This window comes from Denticeps clupeoides, chromosome 13 (genome assembly GCF_900700375.1).
Source record: "Denticeps clupeoides chromosome 13, fDenClu1.1, whole genome shotgun sequence".
Taxonomy (NCBI): domain Eukaryota; kingdom Metazoa; phylum Chordata; class Actinopteri; order Clupeiformes; family Denticipitidae; genus Denticeps; species Denticeps clupeoides.
Window position 1 is genome coordinate 15021034 of NC_041719.1, and position 26101 is coordinate 15047134.

Sequence of the window (26101 nt, forward strand, 5' to 3'; positions counted from 1 at the left end):
GTGGCTCATTTCAACTGGTGGGAAAGTAGTGTTATTAATGTCATTTGAATAAAAGCCTTTTTTCATTTCCATCTGTGAGGTGAAAGGGACTGTATCTTAGAAGAGTTGATCAGAATTTCAGGCCTGGTTTAGACTAAATTTACTAGAACCCACATGTCCTCTGACAATGTTTTGTGTGTAATCTGCCCTTCCCAGCCCATGAGAGGGCACATGTTCTCAGACAGGGAGTAGACTAAATGAAGAACATGACCTTTGTGATATCACCAGCTGTATGTCACCCCTGCCTACTGTGTGACTGTTGACATCCGGCACTGCTGGCTCTTCTCTTCACCATCACGGTACCGAGAGATGATGCCTTTTTTTTTTTTTTTTTTTTATCTGATTTCATTATGATTTTTTTTCCACTTCACAGAGAGCAAAGGTTCCTTTGCCAGAAAAGTGGCATGACTCTAACTAAGCACTTGCACAAACTTGATCAAGTCCAACGACATCAGTCACAGATAAGATTTCTTCAGTTCACTATTTTTCACCTCAAGCTGAACTGTGTGTCTTATATGAGCGAAATAAAACCATATCTCTATTTCCATAATACAAACCAGACTATATACATCCCAGTCACTCCACCGGCTTGAATGAAGTTACCTGTCGAGGGATGGCTCCATGGTACCAGGCGTGGCTGCGGGGCTCCTCTCCGCTCAGCTTCAGCTCTTCCTCCAGCTCCTTGCGCAGCTTCTCCGGTGGCCCGTCCATGATGTACTTGTCCCGGGAGAACTGCACATAGACGGGAACAACAGGCTCTTTCAGCCGCAGAGTCATGTTTGAGCTGAGGCACACAGCGGGTGTGTGTGTGTATCGCTAACTCTGCCGATTCCCTCGTCCTCCTTGTGTGTGTGTGTGTGTGGTAAGACGGGACGTTCCAGCAGCTCGCCACACCTAACAGCTCAATCTGATTCATTTTCTCTCAGCCTGATCGCTGTAGCTCCTCCCACCTCCTCCAACAACTCCGCCCCAATCAGGGCCCCAGGGCAAGCCCAACCCGTACCTGCAAACGCCCAGAAGCGCACCCTCCTACAGAGGCACGCTTCCTGACCGAAGAGGAACGAGTTACCGTGTGACTCATGCTTATCCAGGCCTTCAAAGGCAGATAGGGGAAAAACACACATTGTGTCATCAGCCCTGAAGGGTGAAGGGCAGTCACCACATTTCTCTCTCTCTCTCTCTCGCTCTCTCTTTTTCTTTTTGGTAAATCTGTGAATAGTACTCAGAAATATGTCACCGGGGCCAAGGGCAGTGGGCTTCCACCAGTAAAAATGCGGTGAAATCCGATCCCTTCACAACATTCAATAGTGTTGATGTCCCCCTTAAAAAGAGGTGCACTAAACAAATGACCCAACTCCCTCCAAGTGTCAGTACACAAACCATATAGTTGAGTTTAAAATTTTTAATAACTAATTTTAGGTGAAAGACATCTGTCTTTTAGCAGAATGTCATTAATTAGTCTGACACTGACGTTTCCTTTAGGTAGAACAAAGTACCTTTATACAAATTAAAGGATCTGAGAGCAGGCAAAGGTGTGGTGTAGATTTAATAACTTGGATTAATCAGACTGACCATAACAGGCACTGGCGTTCATATAAATTCATATAAAGAAAGATGCATGCCATTGACAACTGCATATGAGTACATATTTCTGTATTTCAGGCATGAACAGTATTTCACCACAAAGACGGTCCTCCTCTCTCCATCTTTGACCTGTTTCATTCTTATCCAATCACAAATAAAAGGAACACCAGTGATATGATTTCTGTGCCGTCTTTTAAATGGCACACTTTTAGCACTGCAGTGCAACCAGAGATTGAGACCCACAATGTCTCCACCCCACGCAATATGCATGTTTACTCAATTTGGGTAGATAATCAGTGTTATTGGCCTCGATATTTGTCCACAATATTGAATTTCCAATGGCCCCGGTGTTATCTGATGGAGAAATAAAAGAAAATCATTATATCATGAATAAAGGCAGAGTGACATGTTCTTCTGAAATATTATTTTGAAACCAGTTTAACTAGTCGAGCTCACGTCAAAGCAGATATTTACCAGGAAATCACTGATACAGAAAATTCCAATATTAACCAAATAGGCGCCTGATAGCTTTGCTGTATTAAATTAAGGAAAACAATAAGGAAACCAACGGCAAAGAAGTAAAAAGCAAAACTACCAATGGTAGTAAAAAAGGTTTTACTCACTTTTATTCTTTAATAACTAATAACCAAAAAAATGTATTCATTTGGGGTTAAGAAGAAATTTGGACTGTATTTTTATGTATTATTACACTGGGACTGGATGCCTGCTGTGGAAACACATCACCATGGCCTTAAACACCGCCACATGTAAGCTTGCTGGAGATGAGGGATTTTATGGTTTTTGGTTTGTACTGTACTAGCGGGACATTAATTGCTAATAATTTATACCTCCATCGAACTGTGCTTCAGCGGAGCACAGACAGACTGTCTGGCCATTGGTTAAATGTTTGGAATGCACAGAATGTGGCACTTTTTTAAGCATTGCGGACAAAAAAAAACAAAAACGTAAAAACCCTCAAACCACAGCAAGCGGCAGTCGGTTATGGTAGCGCTCCATAGAAGCCACACCTAAATCTTCAGGGCCGCTTCTAGACCCCTCTCCGGAGGGCTATATACGAAGGGCTGTAAACTTGAGCAGGCTATTGTGGTGTGCCGAATTACATGGCGAATAAAAGTGAAGCAGGGCTTCACGTCTTTTACTTTCACGAGGATGTTAGAGAAGAAGGAAGGGCCAGTGTGAATTAAAAATGGCGCTGTTTGCTTTTAACATGGGGCAAATTAAATCGACTGAGTCACGGGCGCTTGCACAGTGACGTCCCCTCTCCTTTATGAGCGAGGCGCATCCATCAGAGACAAACAGCGAGTGTGTATGTGTCCCTGCGACTCATTAGATTAAAATAGCTTTTATGACTTTCATTAAGTGATGCTGTAAAGCCAGGCCTGGTTAGGCAGCAGATGTTTTTAGTGTATTTTGGGCTCCTGACGTCTGCGTTTTTGTCACACAAGGGCTGATTTTAGGTGAGTTAAGTGAGGGATTTAAAACTCATTGAACACATTTAATGCTAATGAGGTTCAATAATGCATTACGGCCCTTGTTTACTATTCATGCGCCGCGCCTCCTGTCTTCCACCATTTTATTCAAGGCAACATGGGAAAATATTGGAGTGTTGGATGAATTCATGAAGGCAGAACTCTTGTCCCGGAGGACAGGAGCCTTATGGTTTTTGATTAATACTGCATAAGACAGACAGAAGGAAGGAGGAGAGGAAGAAAGACGAGAAGGAAGTGAAGTGAAGTGGGTAGTGGAGGGTTCCTGTCAGCATGGTGCCCACAGGGGGGAGGCAAGCTGTCACTCTCACTCCAATCCTCCAAGCTTCGGGGGGCTGGCAGGCCGTCCACCAACCCGACCCCTCAACGCCGGACCACCGTCCCGCCGAGACGGAGATCGGGCCAGTGAGCACACAGCCCACGGCTGGGGACTTGACCAGCAGGGTTATAAGCAGGCCCCAGCTGGGCTGAGGGGATCCGACTGAGACTAAGTGGACCGTTATGAGTCCTGACCCTCTAATGGTGACAGGGACAGTGTCTGGGAAGTAATGTATAATTTAACAGGTCTACAGCCAGCTAAAGCTCTGATCTTGTGCTTGTCTTCTGACCGACCGACGCAGAGCTTTATTAAACTACAATGTCAGTTGACTTATGAGCACTGGCTTACATCCATTTTCCAGTATTCTGTTTTCTGTTTTGACCAGAAAATGAAGAATGCCGAGCTTTTTTCACTCATTTAGAAAAAAAGTTCCTATATTTCAAAATACCACTGATTTAACATTCGCCTTTGTAATAATGTCTCAAAATAATCAAGTTATTTCGTTTTGAATATGATTTTTCTTAAACTTTTCCCGCAATAGTTTTAGGCTGTAACTGCATCATTTGAGCTGGTTGATGCTCTTCTTCTGTCTCTATCGATGGCCACGTGGGACGTGACCATCGCAGAGGACTGCACTCACAGGTCTGTTTCCATGGTTACGGGCCATAGGTGCGGACCCTTATGTCCGCGTCAGAAGCAGTGGTCTGAACAGGGTTGACAAGGCATCATGCCTTCGAAACGCTGGAGGCCATTTATTACTTGCAGATGAAAGGATCTGCTCCCTGACCTGTCGTTCTGGATGCTTGCCAATGTCGAAAGTGGTCACTGTCTTCAGTTTTTAGAATCCTGAGTCCTTTAAAATCTATCAACAGAAGATGTGATGGACACTGCTGGGACCGTTGGTCTGTTTATGGAGATGTCGTCGCCCAACTCCTCCCTGGGTATTTATATGTGTCATATGATATATAGCGAGAGAGCCACAATCTCAGCTCTATGAAGTCTGAAAATAAACAGCGATGGTATGACCATTGCAGCGAGGGATGAGCGGCCAGCTCTTGCTACGCTGTCAAGGCTAAGCCAACACCCCAAAGCCACAAATTACAGTGACCAGATGACAAATACATTTAACACAGACAGGGGAAACAACCTGCTTTTTAGCTAGTTTTTATGTTTTTATACATTTTTAAACATTTTTTTTTATCCCACACAGCATCCAATTTAATGAGAACTGCCACCAAATATTACCAGAGTGTAAATTATCCAGATATTCCAGTAGTCACACTGTGTCTCCATTTGTCTTTGGCTCTTTTGGCCAATAAAACCAGGTCTTTTTAGAGCCCCAAAGGGACAATAAATGTAAATCACAGCAGCAAATGAACATCATCTTCCAAAAATAAATAGATAAATGAGTACAATCTGCCCTGCAAAGGCTTTCGCCCTCTTGCACATAGATCAATCATACATTAGGCTTTCAGTCATGTCTGACCACCCATGCATTAGTCCAGTGGCTCTTTCTGTCACACATGGCTGATGACACGTCTTCTCCCTTCAACATGGTGTCTCTGAGTCATAATGGAGTGACTTCAGCCATATTATATTACCACCACTGTCCACTGAGAGCAATGCTGAAATCACTGGGTTGGAATAATAGGATGTCGTCACATCTGATCATTATCCGATAGGAAATAAAAAGTTTGTAAAGCGATCCAGTAAAAGATCGGACAGTGTTGAGTTATTTTGTGTAAATTTTTTCCAGATAGATGATCAAAGAATCCTTACATACTAACAATATGACATGGATTATTTTACCCAGTTAATAAACAGCACCACAGTAGCTTTCTCTGCACATTTAATTGCTTATGAACCATGCTCTTTATAATATATTGGTTTTGTCCTGCAATAATTTTTCATTCCACACAGGTACTTCCAGGCTAAAATGCATGCAGCATGTCCACTGGTTTTTATGCCCAAAGACACACACACACACACACACACACACACACACACACAAACAACAACCTGGTTTTTATTTCTGCAAAAAAAAGTCAAGCTGTGTGGTGTCTGTTGACTTGAATATAAAACCTAACCTTCAATGATGCATTTAAAGCAGGTGCCGTTAGTCTGGGTGAAATTCTCTTTTACTGGATTTTTTTTATTGAGTTACCATTTATTGAGGGTGTTCTCTTATTAGACAACGAGGCTAACACCCTAACACTCGAAAGCGACATATCACGCCTCTTCTAATCTGCTGGGTTCAGACCTGATCATAAACCGCTTTAGATAATAGCTGTCGATGAGCTGATTCTGTCGATGATTGTTCTACACTCAATCCTCTTTTCTTCCACCCTGCAGAGATAATCTGTGAACGCATGCGAAGCAATGCACTGCTAAACTCAACGTCCAGACAGGTTTAGTAGCGGATCAGATCGGATAAAAAATAACGACAAGCAGCGTGGTTTACTGTGGGGTCCTGCTTGATAATGATGGAGGCTTTCCAACTCCCTAAAGGTTTTTTGGGGTAATTAGTGGACACTCATGGCCAGGGTCTCGCCCTTCCTGTCCATGAGTAAACTGAGAGGATCATCTGAGTGTTGCATCGCTGAGCTCTTCCTCCAGGGAGATGCCCTGGTTTGGTTTATCTTGCTTTTTCTCATCCGCTTACATGCCCACAATGACAGGCAAGACAATGTGTCAGGGGAGAAGAACCTAAAGTCCTCTTGCCAGAAATGAAATAACATGATTGATGTAGGACCATATGCACATTTCATGATTTGTGCTCCCTGGGGTTTTTTATTCGTAATCTGCTTCATCAGCCCATCCCATCAGTGTTGTTTGCTGTGGGTTGTTAACAGCACAGCCCAAAAACATCAAATGTGACGGTAATGAGAGCTGATGCATTTTCATCAGCAGCAATGCTGTGTACAGCCAGCGACGGGATTGGATCCTGCATTTCAGGTCAAGGGTTGGAGAGCTCTGGTCTAGACCATATAGAAAGTACACTGCATACTGCCATACTTGATCACGGATAGCAGAGAGTGTCCTCTGCATAGGACATGCATAGGAAACACGATGAAGTGCCCAAACATGCTGCTCTACAGCCAAACTCTGTTAATGGTTGGACCGTTTGAATCGTGACCTCCTTTAATATTTCCTCAAGCATGTTGCTCATGATCCAGAGAACAAGGCAACATGACGGGAAGTGCTGAGCCCAGAAGATGCTACAAAGAAACCCAGCAATTCACCTGCAGGGTAAAAAAACGCTTGAAGAAACCGTGAGAGAAAGTGGGGAAGTAGGAGGTGAAAGCTGACCACGCACGTCAGATGCAGAACACACGCGCCGAGGGCTGACAGTGCTCAGGTGAGATCCAGTCTGTCGAAGCTGCGAGGATTTATGCAACCTCGGTGCCGCGCGCTGCCAGCACCGCACTTCGCCTGTCAGTCAGTGCTCCCTGCTGTCAGGAGAAAGGCGCTGAGTTTGTCCTTCCCCATTATGCTCCTCGCTGCCAGAGCCCTGAGCTTCGTGTGAAAACTAGCACTGACACAGTGATCCTGTGTGGAGCTGTACAGATTCCACATTGGATTCCACCTGGAATCTTCCCCAAAGTATTTGTGTGCATATATGTACTGTGCATCAAATGATGTCACTTTGCAATAGCTTTTATCCAGAGTGACTCACAAATGAAGAACATCACTCAAGCTTCACTTAGGTACTCGAAGTGATAAAAAGTGCTAAAATCAATAAAATATGACATGGCGTAACATGCACAGAGTATGAAGTATGAATAACTGCATGTTAGGCTCCAGCAGCTTATTATTTAATGTGTTATTGTCACTGCTGGAACACAAAACCCGAGGACTAGGCCCACCCACATCTTTCCTTTTGTAATAAATCTTTTATTATTTCATATCTAATGTGTGTTTTTTTGCATTCCTTGTTTGCTTATTCATAGTAAACTGTGTTGGTCGCCCCACCTGCACTTTCCCTTCTGACTCCACTGACGGTAGAAAGACCAAACTTGGAAAGCGCTGTGTGGCGTCGAGGGCATCTAACGGGTGTTAATATAGCAGTTTATATTGTAAGGAGATGAGGCAGCCCTGACTTCAGTTTCAGGTCCCCGAGAGAACGCTTCTAGTACAGCAGCATGGGCCCAGCTGTGTTGCTCGGGCCTACCATTGGCAGCGGCTAAATTTAAAGGGTGTCATTTTCATGGAGGAAACGCATGATGAGAGGTCACCGAGTAAAATCCGCCATGCCGCCTCTCACAGAGGGGTGTTAGGGTCCATTACAACACACCCTCTCTTGTCCTGCCAGACCCAACACTGACCACTCTGTTTCCCTGGACCATATAGCCTACGTCCAGAGACCCGGAGTTGCCACGGTAACCTTCAGCTATTTATAGGAGGGTGTAAGACAAAAAACAAAACTGCCCCAATGTCTGAGCCGACCTGCCAGCCTGTGTGCTGCCAGACTCGAGGAAAAACAAACTTGCTGCTATTTTGAGGCCAAAAAGAAAAAAAAATCCACTGCGCCAGCCAACCCGAGTTAAAGGAATGAATCAAACACACATGCATAAGGTCCTGTTTTCACTGTTAGTTGCTTGTGACTACTAGCATCAATGGCTCAGTTTAAGAGGCACAGCTGATGTGTTTTTGGTAAGAACTTTTTATTTAAAAAAAGGAATGAACATCATATAAGCAACTTAAAAGCAACTTTAATGTTCCCCTGAACAAGCGCAATGTGGTTCTTTTTAGTGGCTAATAATACAACCCTTGAACCCTTCTAAGATTACGACGCAGCATCACCTCTATATACATATTGTAAATGGACATGTATAGAATCACATTTCTATTTGCAGCATCCCTGGCAAGTTAAACTATTAATAAACACAGAATCATTTGCCAATCTCAGTCCATCCAAGAATCATTTCACGCCGCGGGATCGTTTGAGGTACACATGCATATTTAATGGCAGACTGGACTGTCCTCCTGGACATTTGAGTGGCGGCGAGTGATTGACACATACTTAGCTCTCCATCTTCAGTAAGTGTTTGGGGAAACAGAGGGCTGGCAGAGCGCCACACTCAGCATAATGAAAAGAACACGGGCAGCGGCGATAAAACCGCGCACCGGCTCGGCTGCTTAAAGAGTATTGGAAATCAACAGAGGGGGGGGACACACCCAGATCACCCGCTGCTGCACCTAAACAGTGGCTCACAATACAACACTCCTGACCTGCAAACAGGGCAGCGATTCACATCAAGAGAGGATGAATTTGAAAGTAAGCTCAGATTAGATTAGTTTCATTGCCTTGCGTGGTGGACACCAACATCCCCATCGCCTTCACCCCGTAGGTCACGCGACACCGGGGCTCTGGTCACTCACCTTGGCACCAATCACTGAGCTCTTCTGATAGAAGCAGCAAAGTGCCGCCGTGAGGGTCCTCAGGAAATGGCATCTCTCAGACATCTCCCCCAAATCTCCAGCCACAACTCAAAAGAAATAAAAAAAACGCGCCGACTAAAAAACCCCAAAAAATTACTCACACGCAAAAAGCATAAAACAAACTAATAAATAAACAATGAAATCCCCAAATCTCCACCCTGCTCATAAACTGGGATGTGCGGGTGTGGAGCATGCTTCCCGCTCTGAATGTATGGATGCTCTGTGACTCCGCCGCTTCCCACCCCGAGCCCCCCTTCCCCTCAGCCCCTGCCACTCCATGTAAGGGGCTGAGGATTCCCCATGTGATCTGGCTCCCCGGCAAATGAAATCTTAGCCATCTGTGAGTGCTCCGCTGCCGCCAGCTCTTAGCCCGTTCCCCACTCCTCCTTCCCAGCACCCAGCCATGGGGAGAGAGGAGAACTGTGCTGAGCAGCAGGAAATAGAAAAGTGCATTAAAAGCCTAAATTATTTCACTAGCCCTTCAGAACTGGTGCTTTCACTATTGTACTGAGATGAGCAAGTTCCCAAATGAACCCAAATTGCTCTCTGAGATTAATAAACTATGTACGGTATATTATGACCCTTTCATACTGTCCTATTTTCTTATTCACAATTTCCTGTAATAAATCTACACACAATAGTCCACACTGTCAAAGCTAATTGTCCAGTATTTTAATTAATTAAAAATAACAAGCTAAAAAAAAGAACATTTTCATAAATATTCACAGCAACGAGTCTTTTTGGGAATGGCCCTACAAGGTTTTGGACAAAATTCTTCTTTACAGAATCTTTCAAGCTCAACAAGATGTAATGATCAATGATGGACGTGTTGGAATTTAATACTTCGCCCCATCCAGGTCCAGGTCACTCTGATTATAGAAAATATTAATTTAATACATTTTAGCATTAGAGTAAGACTTAAAGTGGGGACAACTTGAAGGGATCTAAAACCTTTCAGAATCTTTGTCTATCTATTGTATTTAAATGGCAATGACAATTGTAACAAACAAGAGACTTTTCATTTTTAATTCACAGCACTGGTCTCTACATCTCGGCACCACACCAGCTGTTTTTTTAAGTCAGCATGTAAAGCAATTTTCACACAAAAGAGTGCATTCCCAGAACCAGAACATTCCCAGAGTCCATTGCACAAACCGTCCCAACTCCCAGCAAGGGACCTATAGCCCCCTGATGAAGTAATCCCAGATATAGAGCGATGGCCACAGATGACAAAACCAACGAAGTGGCTGGCATTACTAGAGTTCCCCATTTGCTTCACTGCAGCCTTTTCAGCTGTCCAGAGAGCCTAAACAACACTCTCCCCCGAATGCTTGTCATGATCAGTAACCAGCCTGTCACAACACTCACACACTTCTCTTTCAACACTGCTTCCATTAAAAAGGATTTTCAATGTCGTCTCAGTTCATAATGTTCAGGTTTTTTTCCCCACAGGTCGTACCGGACCAACCAGAGAAGCAAATGGTGCAAGCAAGGAAGTATTTAAATGGACAGTAATTTGCGGCAGTCATTAACAATGGGACAAATGCCAGAAAAGTCATGTCTAATCCTGTCCTTTACCAAATTAGAGACACAACTGGAAAAAGGAATACTTTTAATTTTCACTTTTTATTAAAAGGACACCTTTTGCCAAAATGTGATGTGCAGTATTTGACTATCAGAAGGCTATTGCCATCGGCTTAACACAAGTTCAGTAGGTTTTATTGCTGTTCACAATGGCAATAATTGGAGCAAACGGCCCAAATGAAAAGCCAGCTGGATACCTATCAGCTACGCTCCATTCCGCTTCCCAAAATCACTTGTAAAGGGCAAACAAAGACATTATGACAGGCTGGCACACCCCCCAGCCATGCCAAAAAGGCCTCCCGCTGTCCTGCTCTCCACCACGCCAACTATGCTCAATAAATCCCCAGAAACATGGGCAGAAACACTGGTTTGGGCTTTTTTCGCCATCTTTTTGGAAGAAATCTTATGGGAAACAGCCTCATTGAGTTTTTTTTATGCATCTAAATAACTACTTTCAGAAAGAAGCAATGGTAAAAACACAGCATTCCTCATCTCAGGAATTTTCTTCTCCGAAAGTAGCAACTGCAATTGTCAGGATAACAACTCAACTTACTCTGGACCAAACTGAAATGTGGTGAAAACTGAATTTCGTTCAGTTTTAGGTCTGAATTCACAATTCACTATAGTACAATCTTAACAAGTGTGGCATTTCTTAAAGGAAATGTTAGAAAACAGGAAAACTGGAGTTTTCCACCAGCAACTTGTCGGGGACCACTTCTTTAGTAATAGCCCTCAAATTGTATTGAAAATCTATTCAATGTTATAACAGAAATTCTTACTTATGTCTAAACATAGATTAAACTAACAGCAGTATTTAAGTGTATTTGCAAGATTTTATCAGGCAGTGTCTTTTGGTTGCTTATCAAAAACTTACTCAAAATTAGGCATATTTTGTGAACTATTCACAGTAGGGCAACCAAATCACTGTTGTAGCTGCATTAAACTAACACTAGATGGCAATGTCTCACTGTATTGTGTCATATTACAGAAAGTGACGCAATTATATATATATATTTTTTTTTTTTTTTTTTTTTTTTTTTTTTTCAGGTTGGAACGGTTGGAGACAAAAAAGTAATTACCCAACTCAGGCCATTAAATTAAATTCACTGAACTACATCTGACGCACAGCCAAAGGCAGGAGGACATGTGTCGCCCTGAGGGTCAGTTCGCTCCTGAAGCTCTTTTACTGTCTGTTTTTGTATCCCTCAGTCTGAAGGCAGGACTCCCAGCATGCATAGCTCATGGAGCCTGTGAGTACGTGTGCGTGAGCGTGTGAGTGTGCAGTTGAGGAAATTGGAGGAAATGAGAATGAAATTAAAGTAGCGATTTTCTAAACGATTTCCCCCCAGTGCTGTTTAGCCCTGATTCCTCCAGCGATGCATAATTCACTGTGGATGTATTGTAGTCAATACACATTTTTATTATCCAGGCAGTGATGTCCTTAAAACCCTTTGACATGCGTCTGAAATATTGTCTCTGGGGTGATTTAGGCGTTTGAAATGATTAAGGCGTTTAAAATGTAAAACGCTCTGTTTCTGCAGACAGCTTCGAGGGCATGAATGTGCGGGAGGCTATGGCAGAGCGACTCCTGGGCCCGTTCTTAGTGTCCCTCACGCCGCCCATCACAAAGCGCCATGTATTACTGCTGCCTGGGTGCAGACCACAGTGGGAGGCAAGAGGTGGCTTTATACCGGGCTCAGAGAGGATCTCACAGCAAGTACAGAGACCCATTGTTCCCCCCAAAAGCTCTTTCATGAGCACTTATCTGCTTAGAAGCCACAGCGCCTCCACCATGAGGGTGAGATGGGGGGAGAGAGAGGGAGAAGAACTGGTGTGAAGAGCTTTCTTCAACTCACTTCTGCAGGTCATTCTGTTCTTTCTTGCCTGGTCCTCCATGCCACTGGTACATGGGGTATCTCCTCGCCACTAGTACGGGTCTTTTGGTAGGGCACAGAGATTTTAAATTTTAACCCCATTTTAGGTGTGTCTTTGCAAACAGAAGTCATAACAGTACATCTGAAATCCCCCCACCTTCACAAATCCTACTCTGCTCGACCCCACCCCTGTATGATGTCACTACTCGGACATCATCACGCCACTTACTGTAGCGTTACTGGCGGCATGGTGTGATTAGCATCATTTGATAAAACATTCCCTCTCTCCAAAAAACAAGAAACCCCCAAAGTGCAGCATTTGATCTCCACCCAGAAAACACACTGTTTTTAGGCACCATGTTTCCTCGTGCAGTTTCCACGCTACCGCCTTCTGAGATCATCTTGGGCGATAGCGACCATGTCAGACTGGAGTCAAAGCCAGCGCTGTTTCACACACTGTTTCTGTGGGCCCAAATCCTCAACGCTACACACAGCGGAACCTTCTGTTCTACTGACTTCCTCTAGGAGCATGGAGTCATTTGCACTGACCGGCCGGATGTGGCTTTAGCCACCGAGGGTCTACTGAACATTCACTGCTGGGTCACCTGGCCACCGGAAATGACCTCAGCAAGAATGGCCCTATGGTGCTTTGAGGTACTCCATGTGGTGCTGTTGACTTCCTGCCACAGAAGACAGTGTAACAGCTGTGCTGTGTGTGTGTGTGTGTGTGTGTGTGTGTGTGTGTGTCTTTTTTTCCGCAAGGGGAGATGCTGAATGGGCAGCTGGTTATATTCAGTTCTGCCACACTGCAGATGCTGAAACAGGCAGGTGGAAAGTCCCGGTTGACTTCTGAGGACAAGAAGACATTTACTTTGACCTGAAGAGACAAGTCATGCCAAACACTGTCTTATGTGTCTTTGTGATGAAAATATGTAACACATATCTGACAAACCTTCCCTACGAAGAAATTTATAAGTGAAGGTACAGTACAGGCCAAAGGTTTGGACACGCCTTCTCATTCAATGTGTTTTCTTTATTTTCAGGACCATTTACATGGTAGATTCTCACCGAAGGCATCAAAACTATGAAAGAACACATGTGGAGTAATGAAAACACATTGAATGAGAAGGTGTGTCCAAACTTTTGGCCTGTACTGTATAAGCAAAGCATACGCTTCGGGTCTTTCAGATTTTGAAATTTTGAATAAAGAGCACTTTTATTTTACAAAATTGGTAGAAATGTTTCCCTTATATGGTCCTTTATTATATAACTGTATTTTGGTTTCATCAATTTATTCCAGCCCTGCACAGCTTAGATCTCATGTTCCACCACAAGCAATTCACACTCAAGAACTGGGTGGAAACAAGTGCCTTCCAGGACAAGGGTTGGACCTGGATCTATACCCTTGTTTCTCTTCCTGTGGTAACCCCTCTATGGGTACGCCAGGAGTCTCTATTTTAGTATAAAAGATTAAATAAACATTTAAAACTATGTATGGAATACTTAATAACAAATTTAATTGAAATTGTCTCTCTTGGAAATGCTGTTAATATGGTCAATTAATGGGTGTTTCCATCAAGTAGTCATGGCTGTGGCTGACAATTACTAACAATATTTAATTCATATTAGGAATAAAATTGCGTAAAATAGTTAGATAGGCCTGTGCTACAAAGGGCCCCGCCCTGCACCCAGTGTCCCAGGATGGGCTCAAGCAGCTGCGACCCTGTGTAACAGGACCGTGTGTAACAGGACAGTGAAAAGTTGGTAAAAAGTTTGTAAACCACTGATCTATACTATAAAGTACAGTGTAACAGCATTTAGTTACCAGATAGAATAACAATGACCTCAAAGCAGTGTTTACATCTTTGTGAGGACATTTCATTGTTAAAACCTCATAGCAAACAGTGAATTTCAACAAGAAGAAAAACTATTTGCTGCAGCCTGGCTAGTTGAGGACTGATATATGGGGAGTTAAACCTCTGGCTGTCGGGTTTACTCGGCTGCCCGTCGGACAGGAGCTGGGCTCTTAACACAGGCTTGAGAATACTCCGAAAAAAGTGAGAGCAGGAGGGAAACAAATGGAAAGTAAGCAAAAGATGAGAGAGAGGAGGTAAAAGGAGAGGAAAAAAGAGAGTTAAATGGTTGCGAAGGGGGCAGGGTCTGAGCTCTCAGCAGACTGAGAGGTCGTGGTGTGGTGACAGATCTCTCTGACTGGTCTCATCGGCCAGAGGCCGGCACTAGCATGGGGAACGAATTTGCTCCTGCATTTATTGTCCCCAACCTCACAATTGTCTCAACCGTGCATGTGTTGTCTTCTTCCTCACCTCCTTTTGCAGCCTAAAATTTATTACAGAAAAATTACAAGATAGAGATCCGGTCAAAGTCAGGTGATACACGTAATAAACAACTTTTGAGAGATGCAGATTGTGTCTCCATGCCAAAAGACTGTCGATACACTGATTGAAATCTCTTCAGCCCCACCAAAAACCTTTCCTGTAGCTTAGCAGCAGCAGCGGAGCGCTGAGTTTGGACTTTTTCTGTAAATCTTCTCGCTGCAAAGACGTCCATTGCCTGCGCCTCTAGATTTTAAGGCTGGAACAAATAATGGCCTCATGTCTCAGGCCTTATTCCACAAAAAGGCCATCACCTGACCTATATGTTTAACTTTTTGGTTCATAAATAATTTGAAAAGCATGAGATTTGCATTAACCAAATCCAAAGGAAGTGGAACCCAAATGAAAACTAACAGCACAGCGAGAAGTTTGGGTCTGTTTTTTTCCCCATGGTTGCTAATTCCTCCTGACCATTAAGCCCAGAATGTCAAAGGTGCTGGCTGTGTGTTGGTTCCCAGGGAAGGGGCTTAGCCTTGATTCAGCACCACTTACAAATCTCCAAAGAAAGCTTAACACACACACACACACACACACACACACATACACACACACACACACACACACACACACACACACCATCTCTTATAATGGGCCATTATATCACTATGTCATTCTGAGGCAACATTCAGACTGAAACGATCGTCTGTTCGGCATCTAACGCAGACATAAGCTGGGTCACAGTGAGGGTCTTACCTTGACGTACTCCATGGTGGGGTCCGCACAGCACGGGTCCCTGTGGGAGAGAGAGAGGGCTCGTTTCAGAGAACACATCACCACATGGGTTGTACATGCACTCTGCTCTCGGCGCTGTGCGTTAGTGCACTGCCTGTCCCCTCAGCGCTCGGGCGCAGTCCCCGCCCGCCTCGGCTCCCCCCTGTGCCGCAAATTCACAGGGCAGCTTGAGTTCAGGACTCGAAGCACAGCCTTCAAACATCTGCCGCTGAGGAATGCTGTTAGCGGGAGACTGGGAACGCCACCAGCCGCAGAGACCTCCCCCTCCCGAAAAAAAACTTCTCGCTGAGATTACAGGATGGGAGGAAATGCCTCATAACGAGTGACACGAGGCAGTCAGAGCCAATGACAGCGGGGCGGCTGTCCGTCATCATCAACACGCTCGCCTCATTGCTGTCTTTCAAACTTGTTCAATCGAACATTCTTCCATGGTGGAACCAGCATCTGCAATGGCAGGACATGGCAGCCTTTTGTGACATGTCCTTTTCCATTTATACGTTACATTTGTATTTTCACAATAACACACTAAATATAACTCACCCAACTAGAGCGCTGGTCTGTGGTTGGCTCTCTCCAGTGGAGAAGAACAGGAAGTCCGGCGACTGGTAATGTAAACTGTCGCAAGCAAGCGTTTGGAGCATCCCAGCCACTGCTCTATTTCAGCTCCCAGTCAGTCTGCCACCTCTACCCACTATGGCCAAACCCGACTCCCCCTCCCTGCCCTTTCATCCACAGCTTAAACAAAAACCTGCCTTCTTTCCTTTTTTTTCAGGGTTGGCCTGCGTGGTTAGGTGTATCTCCTCCCCTCTGCCGGTGAAGAAAGGCCGTGTTCTAGTTCGGCTTTGTGGGGCTGTGCCACTACAGGTGACTAAGCTAAGAGGGCTTAAGGCTGGACAATGAGCCCGGAGACCTGGAGTTGGTCGACAGGCCCATTCAGGACCCAGGCTCAGTCAGGAGTTTTGTCTGGTCAGGTCTTCAGGCTTTAAGCCAAATCCTCCTTTTTTAACAAAACAGAACAGGAGGTGCGGAGGTGGTTACAAGAAGTCACCTTTAGACGCCTGTCCTCCTCATGATTCGATGGCGAGACACTGACAGCACGGCCAGTAACCGGCCAGACCACAGCTGCATTGTCCCAGTCATTTGTATTTATACCTTACCACTGACTTTCCCAAAAGTCCCGTTGGCCAGTAGCCACCCAGGCTGCAGGTCACTGAGAAGTCAAATCTGAGCTAAACCTGGATTTCCACAGACAGAATCTTTGCATGGCCGCAGTGAACCTTTTGGCATGTAAAAAAAAAAAGAAGCACAGAAAATTATGGGTAATCTGCCCCCTCCTGGCCTACAGACACTAGGGCAATTATGACATTTGTGCAGGATGTGTCTTTGCAATACGTAATATTCTCCTGGCATCAGGCAGCATTTGGTCCACCCTCCTCTGAATGTAGGTATGACTGGCAGTAGGGTGCATAGGTTGCACTGTTTCAGCTGATGTTGAGCGGTGCACATGGAAACCATGAACAGCAGATGGACGTGGAGAGGGCAGCAGGCAAAAAGCAAAATGAAACAGTGTCTAAATGTGGGGAGAGGGGATTTGCTTTTTAATGCTCACATCAAATGTTGAACAATGAAACTAAATTGATCAATGACACTACGGAATGAATAATGAAACAAAACACACGCTTACTATCCATAACTGCTTATTCCTGCTGAAGTCCAACCTGGGACATTGGACACAGGGTAAAGACTCAGCCAGGGCAGGGCACAAACTCACCACAGGGTACTCCCACACCCCATTCACTCACACACATACACCTATGAACGAATTAAGAGTCATCACCTGGTGTGCATGAATTAGGAATGTTGAAAAAAAAAAAACGAGAACCCGTAGGAGACCAACATGGGGAGAACATGTAAACTCCACACATACAAAAGAACAAAGCTACTTTGTAGCTTTGATCTGTGTTCTCAATCAAACAGCTCCATCTAGTGGTGCTTCCATTTATGCCTAAAGACACCATCAAGTTTATTACAGTCAGAAATAATAAAGACCTTGATATTTAACCTCAATAAGACTAAAAAAGGCAAAGCCTTTTTGAAATGCATTTCATGATGACAGAGGTCTATCTGCAGCTCATATAAAAACGTATTCCAAGTAATTTGAATAATTCCAGTAAGTCCCTTTCACACACGTGCCTATATACACACACAAACATACATACATACATACATATATACATACATATACAAACATACATACATACATATACATACACATTTTAGCACTTTTACTGCTGCCTCATTATCATATACCCTCTACCAAATTGATTGAATCAATCTAATCTTCAGAGTACACAGATCCTACTACTTCTACCACAACAGCTGCCCAGCAGGTACCTGCAGGTATGATGCCAGTCTGGATAAAATCCCACGTGTGATTCACTGTTTTGTCTTTTTAGGATTTCAGTCATTCTGGTCAGTTTATGACTCAGCCTGGGTGTTTACATGGGTTAACCTGCCTTTAAATGCAGCATTGTCCCTGTTTACTGCTGCGACACACTTTTATATGCCATTCACCTGACATTTTTAAATGTGTTCCATTGTCCATGTCGCAGGAGACTGTCACTGTCACATCTCTTTAATTATCATACTGTCATAGAATGGTCTCACTTAGAATGGTCTCAATGTCACACATGTGAAACTGTTCTGCCTTTGCTTAGGAACAGTGAATTCATTTTATTTTTGCACCATTCATTATTATGTAAAAAGGTGGCATAAACCCAATAAAGCACTAGTGTACCAGTGAAGTATATTAGTTCTGAATTACATACTATGGATTTACTTGACACAGCTATAAGGTTAAAAGAACTGTAGTGAAAAAAACAGCATGTGAAACTAAACATGTGACATGTCGGCTACATGTGACTTTGTCTAAAACTTAAACACATTGTATATTTACACCTAGACGTTTTTTTTTTAACCAGCAAACAGCTCAGAGTGCCATCCTGAAACATCAGCCGCCACACCCAGGTAAATCTGCACCCGCCAGACAAAGAGCTACCAGCTCATAAACTTCAGCGAGTTCAAAGCTGCTTCCTTTCAGCTGCAGTGTAGAGTTACGTGAACCTGAGACCACTGGGCTGGTGTCTGTACCTGACGAACCGAGCGACTCTGCCTCCAGCCTTTCCCTCTCTTGATCTTCTTTCTCCCTCTTTTCCTCTCCATCTCACACCAATGTTCTTGCGCTCTCGCGTGCTGTGATGTTATGGAGGAGGTTGCTATGGAAAACTGTTTTTTTTGTTCGTAGCTGAGGAGCTTCTTTTGTTTCACCTCAGCTAAGCCCCAGCAGAACCGTGGAAATGAAATAGTGAGCCTATATTAAATAACCTTTAAATGTCAGGAGACACTTAGACCACACACACATACACACACACAAACACATAATGAACTAAAATAATACAATAAACTTAAGATGACGTGTAATTTTTATGTTTTGTGTTATAATCAAATTTTAAAATACAAATGCTTCTAGCAGTAGTTTGCTATTGTGTTCAATGCCAATGCTCAATCGCAGGAGCCAGGACACACACCACGATAGAGCGTTTGTTTATGTGTGTGTTTTGTGGAGACCTGGGAGTGACCCAGCATCCCTCTGAGTGCTGATAGTATCTTCTGTGGTGACTAAGGGCCCCAGGCCACCTCAGAGCAGGGCTAGTGCCGACTTGTGCTCCTCAGATCCCATCTCATCTGACCTGGTTACCGTGGCTACCACACCAGACAGTCGAGCCACAGCTTAGTAGGAGGCTGATGGGGCTGGTGGCACTGTCAACAATCCCTCTCTTACTGTGTGGGGCATCATGGGAAAGTGGCCTCTCTTATGACACTTATGTTACGCCTTCTCATAAGGTCATATAGAACCATAATTATGCAGCTACCCTCAAAAAAGGAAGAAATTAGAGAGTGAAAGCTTGCTGCATGCCACAAAATGCTGAGAATGTTTTTCATTTTATTTTTACTTCTCAGTGAGCAATTGCACTGCAATACAGCCTGCCTTTTTATCTAACTTGGAGACATGTGGTATGTTATTACAGTTTTATCATTTGTCACTCTTTAAAACATGCCATGACACATTCTTAGAAGAATCTTAACCTGTCACTGTTCTGCTGGTAATTAGAAGCTTTCTGTGACACGAAGAGCCAGGCGGTGATGAGTTTAATCAGGTTCTATAACACTGACTGAGATGCACCGCTATTTAGGCTCAATTAAAAATCAACAAGAGATTTGTTTGATTATGCTTTATTTGTACTCAGTGGCCTTCACCTTCAGTCTGGTATTTAATCACCTGTTCCACAAATTCTTAAATGGATGTGAATGAGATAGGTAACATCCCAATTAATGAGAATAAGAATTTTGGATAATCTATTGACCATATACTGTAATGAGGGAGAGTGCTGGTATGGTGAGATGCTGTGCACTTTGGTTGTCAGCATGAGGTTCATTAGACCAGTGTGATCTACTAATGCAATATTTTTTTTGCACCAGTGACAATGAAGACTTACTGAGAAACTTAACTTCTACCAAGAAAAGTAACCAAATTTTCTTAACCAATGTCCAGTAGACGGCACTGTATCATCTGATCAATGACCATCAGCAATTTAATAATATTATTAAATTAATATTACTAATATGCATCAGAGTGCTGTAAGGTAGTACTTTTTTATTTAGATTAACAAATGTATTAATTATTTATTTAACAAATAATTGTTTGGATGCCACAGAGCGGCTGAACTCACCTGTAGGTGGAGCAGCTGTCTTGTAGATCACGCAGTGGCTGGTGCTCCTCAATCACATTATGTATGAGCTGTGAGGAGTGCAGGCGCCCACGGGCGAGGGCAGGAGGAGAGAGGGTGGCGTCATGCCCATAGCCATCCCAGCATCTTACAGGAGCCCCTTTCTTCCTGCGGGGCAGTGTGCCATGGATAGAGAAGCCCTGGTAACCTCCGGTAACAGCAGGCAACTCAGCTGTCAGTGCAGGTCTGGCCTTCAGCAGGTCCATGGAGGAGGCCAGAGGGCACTGTCGCCCCATGTGCATGTTCCTGGGCAGGCTGGCAAACCTCCCCTCTGCCATCATCTTCAGTTCTGTGCAGAGATATCAAATTAGGACAGAAAAGAAGTTCATTTTACATGTGACAAGAGGGGATGTAAAAATATACTTTTTTCTCTCCTGTTACTTCTTTCTGTCCGAAAAACATTTTTACAAACAAATACTAAATGCTAACAAACTGCCTACAACAGAAATGACTGCGAAAAAAGAAGAAATAAAGAAATTTCAAAGAGTAGCAGTATTGCATAAAGTAAAAAAAAGCCATTGACGCCATGGTGCCCCAGGTTCACCAGGTGGCACCGCATCACTGTTTAATGGTCCTTGCAACTCAGAGGTGGGTAGTATTTGGTTTGTGTTGATTAGGACTATTATTTATGATTTGTTCTTTTTCGACCAAGTGACGCTGCTGCAATTGCATATCATATATGTTTTCTTCAGCTATCATGCCATGTTTATTTTTTATTATTAAAAATCACTCTTTTTCTTGATTTTGTCCCACCCAACTTGGCATTACAACAATACAGACCATTAAATTGCAAATGGTCATGACTTAACATGATTAATAACATGTTTAACTTAGAAGTCTTGCCAAACTGTGTCTGGCTGGTGTGCCCAATGCATGTCGGTAAGGCAATAATGATCTATCTGATTATTCGTATTATTATGATTTTACCACTTATTTCCATATCTCTGCCTTGGCCAACGCACATGAATTACCTGCATCTCACAGGCATTACCGGTTGGGTTATGTCAGGCCAGCTGCTGTTACTCATGGCTGACCTTGGCATTTGTCCGCTTCTCCTACGAAACCAAAGGCAAGTGAACAGGCTTGTTTTCACCGACTCATCTCTTTGTGACTGGAAAGCCACTAACCTCATTACATGAGATGCTTAGGCAGCGATGATTCAGACAGGTCTTCAAGACGGCCGGAGCCGTTACCTCTCACACCAGCAAACATGCCACCTCTACGTTCCACCTCTCCTTATGTAACTCGGTTATCTAAAGAGGAGTCTGTTTCCCCGCTTTGTTGTATAAGCACCGCGGTGTCACTTTTCCACCATGCTCTCAGGAGTCATAAACCGGATCCAGTTCCGTAGCATAAAAGATCAAACTCTGGCATATAATACGCTAAAATGAGCTAAGATGCAAAACGGTGTTGGGGTGGGAAGATGCATGGAGGATTTTTTTTGTCTTTTGGCACAGAATGGAGTTGGGAGATGCTGCAGTAGAGTAGGCAACTCCCAAGCTGACCACAAGGCAGCCTGATTACGATCCTTCCTCACTGCGTGGAAAGAAAACATGTTTACTTCTGCATTCCACATCAAGGTTGGAACACCACTAATTGGAGAAGATGTGAGAACCATATTTTCATCAAGGCTGCCTTTAAGTTGATATACTGTATCTGTCTCCCCGTTAAAGTGCAAATGAATTTGGTGTTTTTTTACAGGTCTAGGGCTTACTTCACTCATACATATTTTTTTATCTCGTCACCTGTTCCATCTGCCTGTGGAATTATGGATATGCATTATTCATAAAGCTTCATGAGACGCACTTGCCGTGACCCCGCAGCGCCTCCATCAATCAGGACATAATTTATTTCATTCAGACAGCATCGCCTGTCGCCTGGCCTGATCCCTCAGTAATCGAAATGCAATCTCTCCCAGGCAGAGATAAAGAAAGCAGGTTGGCGTTGGATCTGAGTAGCTTCACACCCCCGCTTTTCTCCTGGCATATTCATGGATGTTAGGCGCCCCCGGCTTAATTAAAAGAGCTGGGCACTGAAATGCCCAAAGTGAGACAATGAGCCGACTGGTTAGGAGGCTCGAAAAGAAGCAGGCTGGGGGTAAAAATGCTGGGTATGAGTCCAGTGACCCAGACGTGGTCTGAGTGTGTGTATGCACTGACCCCAGACACACACATACACACACAGACACACTCTCACACACTCTCTCGGTGGTTGCTGGTGGTACTCTCTGCCCCCTTTTGTCCTCCTTTTAGGGCGTGTGAAATCGAATCTGTGCTGTGCGTCAAAGTCACCACTTTTTGGGGAGCGGGGGTGTGGAGATGAGAGGTCGGTTCGCCCTCCACTAAAATCTGAGAGCAGATTTCATGCTGAGCTGCCAAAGTTCCTCAAATGGTTAAGATGGCCTCGGAAAATTGCCATGCAACCAGATATGCCTTCCTTCTGTTCTTTTTTTTAACTTCTGGATGATGAAGGACAGGATCAGGACTGTGTGGGGTGGCAAACCCAGAATGCACTGCATGGCCACTGTGTGGGAATCCCCCTGGGTTAAGGCTGGGTGCTGATGTCTTTTTTATTCTGTCCAGTAAATTCACACACAGCCACACATGCACACACAGTCATACAGCAGGTATGTCCTTGCTATAGGACCACACGTTTTGTAGTCCTCATAATACATAATACATAAAGCTCATACTAGCCAAAATGCTGAGTGTAGGTCATGGTCGGTGTGAGTTTAAATAGGTGTCCATTTCAAAAGGTTTAAGAAAGACAGCATGTGGGTTTAAACCTTTGAGGCCACTTGGACCACACTCAGAACTAAAAGGAAAGTTATAAGAATAATATTTGGCACTATTTTTAGGTCATTAATCATATTTGCGACTCTAAGGGAGATATTTGGAAGGCTATATAAATCATAACATGTGGGCAGTGTTTAGAGCCTCATGAACAAGTTCTACATTTTTTATTTTGACTGGGTAGCTGTCCATGAACAATAAGTCACGCTGAAGCTCTATTATTCTAATCGGGTGTTCTGTCTATAGACACGTAAACACACTTTGGGTAAGACCTTGTGTGAATACCCCTTTTAAACCCCACGGTGTATGAAAGTGTGCATAAATCACGTATGTGTGTGCATCTGGACCACCTGTTTATTGGCCCAGTCTTGGCTTCTGAATTGTGAAATGGGATTCACAGCCAAGCCCTGTTTTCCCTCTGTCTCTTTTATACCCGTATCATGTATCAGGTTCCGAAAAATGATAAATAACACGGATCAGCATGACAGACTGATTATTCTGGCTGTGGTAAACCCACAGTCCTAGTTCCTAGTGATTACTAGTGAGACCTTCAGATCAGTCTCACGCTGGACTTTTTTTCTACTGAATTAACCTTACTAATAGACAAATTATTACAATACATACATTGTAAATTGCATATGTAGAAAAAGACATACACTAAATCAATAATTCAGTTATTGTTTTATCTTCATAGTTTTGCCCTGTCTATGAGTCACTGCACTTTGCAAACTGAAGATCTGAATCAACATACACATCACACACCTGGCAGTAGGGGGAGCTAAACACACAACAGATTGGGCAGCCTATGCAAATTTGATTGGCCTTTCTCACTAGTCCATCTACACACAGATCTACATTTACACCTATGGCCTTATCCAGAGTGACTTACAATCAGTAGTTAAAGGGACAGTCCCCTTGGAGACACTCAGGGGCACAATGACAGTAAGTGGGGTTTCAACCTGGGACTTTGTGGTCTTCTGGTTTATAAATGAGTGTCTAACCCACATGTTAACCAGTCCCTGTATTCTGTCAATCTCTCACAACAGACAGACAAACACACACACACGATGTACACCTCTGGGTCATTCAGTCCTCACACTGGCTCTCTGTCCTTCAGACTCTGTTTGCCTCTCATAAACACAGATGAATACACACACAACCTCCCACACAACATTGTCCTCCCGTCTTCTATCACTCGTTCTTTCTTTGTGTGAGTGTGTGTGCATGTGTGTTTGCATCAGCTGACTGCTGTTGACTGGCATCATTCTTCGCATCATTTGAACAATACGCCTTCATGAACCTCACAAGCATGCCGCTTCCCTCCACTGTCTCGCTGTTGTGAAAGTGCAGCTGCTGGACGTTCTGAGAGGCAGCACAAAAAGGAGAATAAAAATCGCCATGGGCCCTAGTGCATTAAATGCAGCTCACTTTTCACTTACTGAAGGGCCCAGAGCATTACAGTAAATCACAAAGATGATCCAGACTGGCCTTTTTCAAGCATTCTGAGAGCTGCACCAGCAGTGGCCGGACCTTTGATTCTATTTTCCATGCAAATTTCATTTCCAAAATAACGTATCAAGGGAAAGGGGGAGTTTGCTAAATGCACATTACAGAGAACCTTTCCAAAATGCTTCAAAAACAAACATGCCATTATCATCCCTCGCTTTGCTAACCTCATGCACCTCTCTGCACCTCCAGCTACACCATACCCCCCGGCCCCCACCAATACGCCAGTGCTTCATGGAAATCCTGTGAATAATGCAGTGGGCCTTTCATTAATTCAGACCTGGACAGACTGGACAAAAGCCTCTGCTCGGGCCTGTGGGCCACAAGAGCACTCTGCAGAAATGCGAGGCATCAGTCAAAGAACCCCCTCCGGGGCCCACCCTGCTCCTCTTAGAGACAATAACACTCTGAGAGATAGGGGACAAAATATTCCCACCACCCCACGCTGCTGTTCTGCCACTGTGGACAGCTGTGCTGCTGGGCCATACATCCTGACCAGTCGGTGGGGTGTCTGTGACGTAGAGTTCGAATCCGAAACGAACAGCGGCCCTCGCCGTCGTTCCGACGTGGGTCTCGTTAGGTGCTGGTACATGCACAGGGAGGTGGACGCGGGCACGAGAGAAGGCGCTGAGGCCAGGCGCTGAGGCCAGCCACAACGTCCGGCCTGTCTGTCAGCTCACGTGCTAAAAGCAGAGCTGCTAAAAAATGCTTCCGGTCGGGCCCCTTAATTACGACGAGCACTGGGAGCCTTAATGAGTAGAGCGAGGGAGCAAACAAACATCCCAAATAAATGCTGGAAACCAGCAAGTGGACAAAATTACCCAGAGGAAACCGAGGCTGCCCTTCCTGTGACTCTGTATGTTTTGATAATTGACCGTGTGCACGCACACATGTAACTCACACACACACACACACACCCTCAGCGCCTTCTGTAGATCGTCCTCCAGACAATTCACTTTTAATACCCCCCCTCCCCTTAAAAAGAACAATGAAAGCCAACTGTCACCTGACACTGTTTTAGTCTTCCTTTGTTGTTGTGGAGTGGGGTGTGTGTATGTGTGTGTGTTTGTCAGGGGGCGGAGTAAAGTGAAGTGTCCCTTCTCTGTAACCTAATGGCTTGGCAGTGTCACACATTAATCACTGCACTTCTTATTAAAGTCTACTTTATTCCACATGAACACACACACACACACACACACACACACAACTAATACAGTTCCCTCATATCATCACCAAGAACCTGTACTTCACTTATGGTCATTTTCAGATTTCAACCGACCCCAAGTTCATGCAGAACTTTACATGAAACAGAATTAAAACTAGAGTAAAACTGCAAGATTACGGTCACGGCCATGTGACCTGAAATAGACTCTGTAAGCAGAGTCTATTTCAGGCAGTGAGACAAACAGACTGTTATTCTCCTGAGACATGTCCTTTCTGCCACCTCCCCTGCAAAATGAAGTTTTCCCAGTCTTCTGTTT

The 26101-nt window shown here is 44.2% G+C and overlaps 1 protein-coding gene across 8 annotated transcripts in view; it reads right to left on the bottom strand.

Moving 5' to 3' along the window:
* bcar3 (BCAR3 adaptor protein, NSP family member) overlaps positions 1–26101 on the bottom strand; it is a 48781-nt gene that overhangs the window by 7075 nt on the left and 15605 nt on the right. For 3 of the 8 annotated variants that reach the window (XM_029000123.1, XM_029000122.1, XM_029000125.1), the window contains 3 exons: positions 20266–20611; positions 15437–15476; positions 643–771 (listed from right to left, as the gene is read on the bottom strand). In XM_029000123.1, the coding sequence (XP_028855956.1) occupies positions 643–771; positions 15437–15476; positions 20266–20611 (515 nt within the window). Of the gene's footprint in view, positions 1–642; positions 772–8832; positions 9057–15436; positions 16725–18625; positions 18735–20265; positions 20612–21293; positions 21565–26101 lie in introns of those variants that run through there. The other 5 variants (XM_029000124.1, XM_029000129.1, XM_029000127.1 and 2 more) reach the window with 5 other exon arrangements.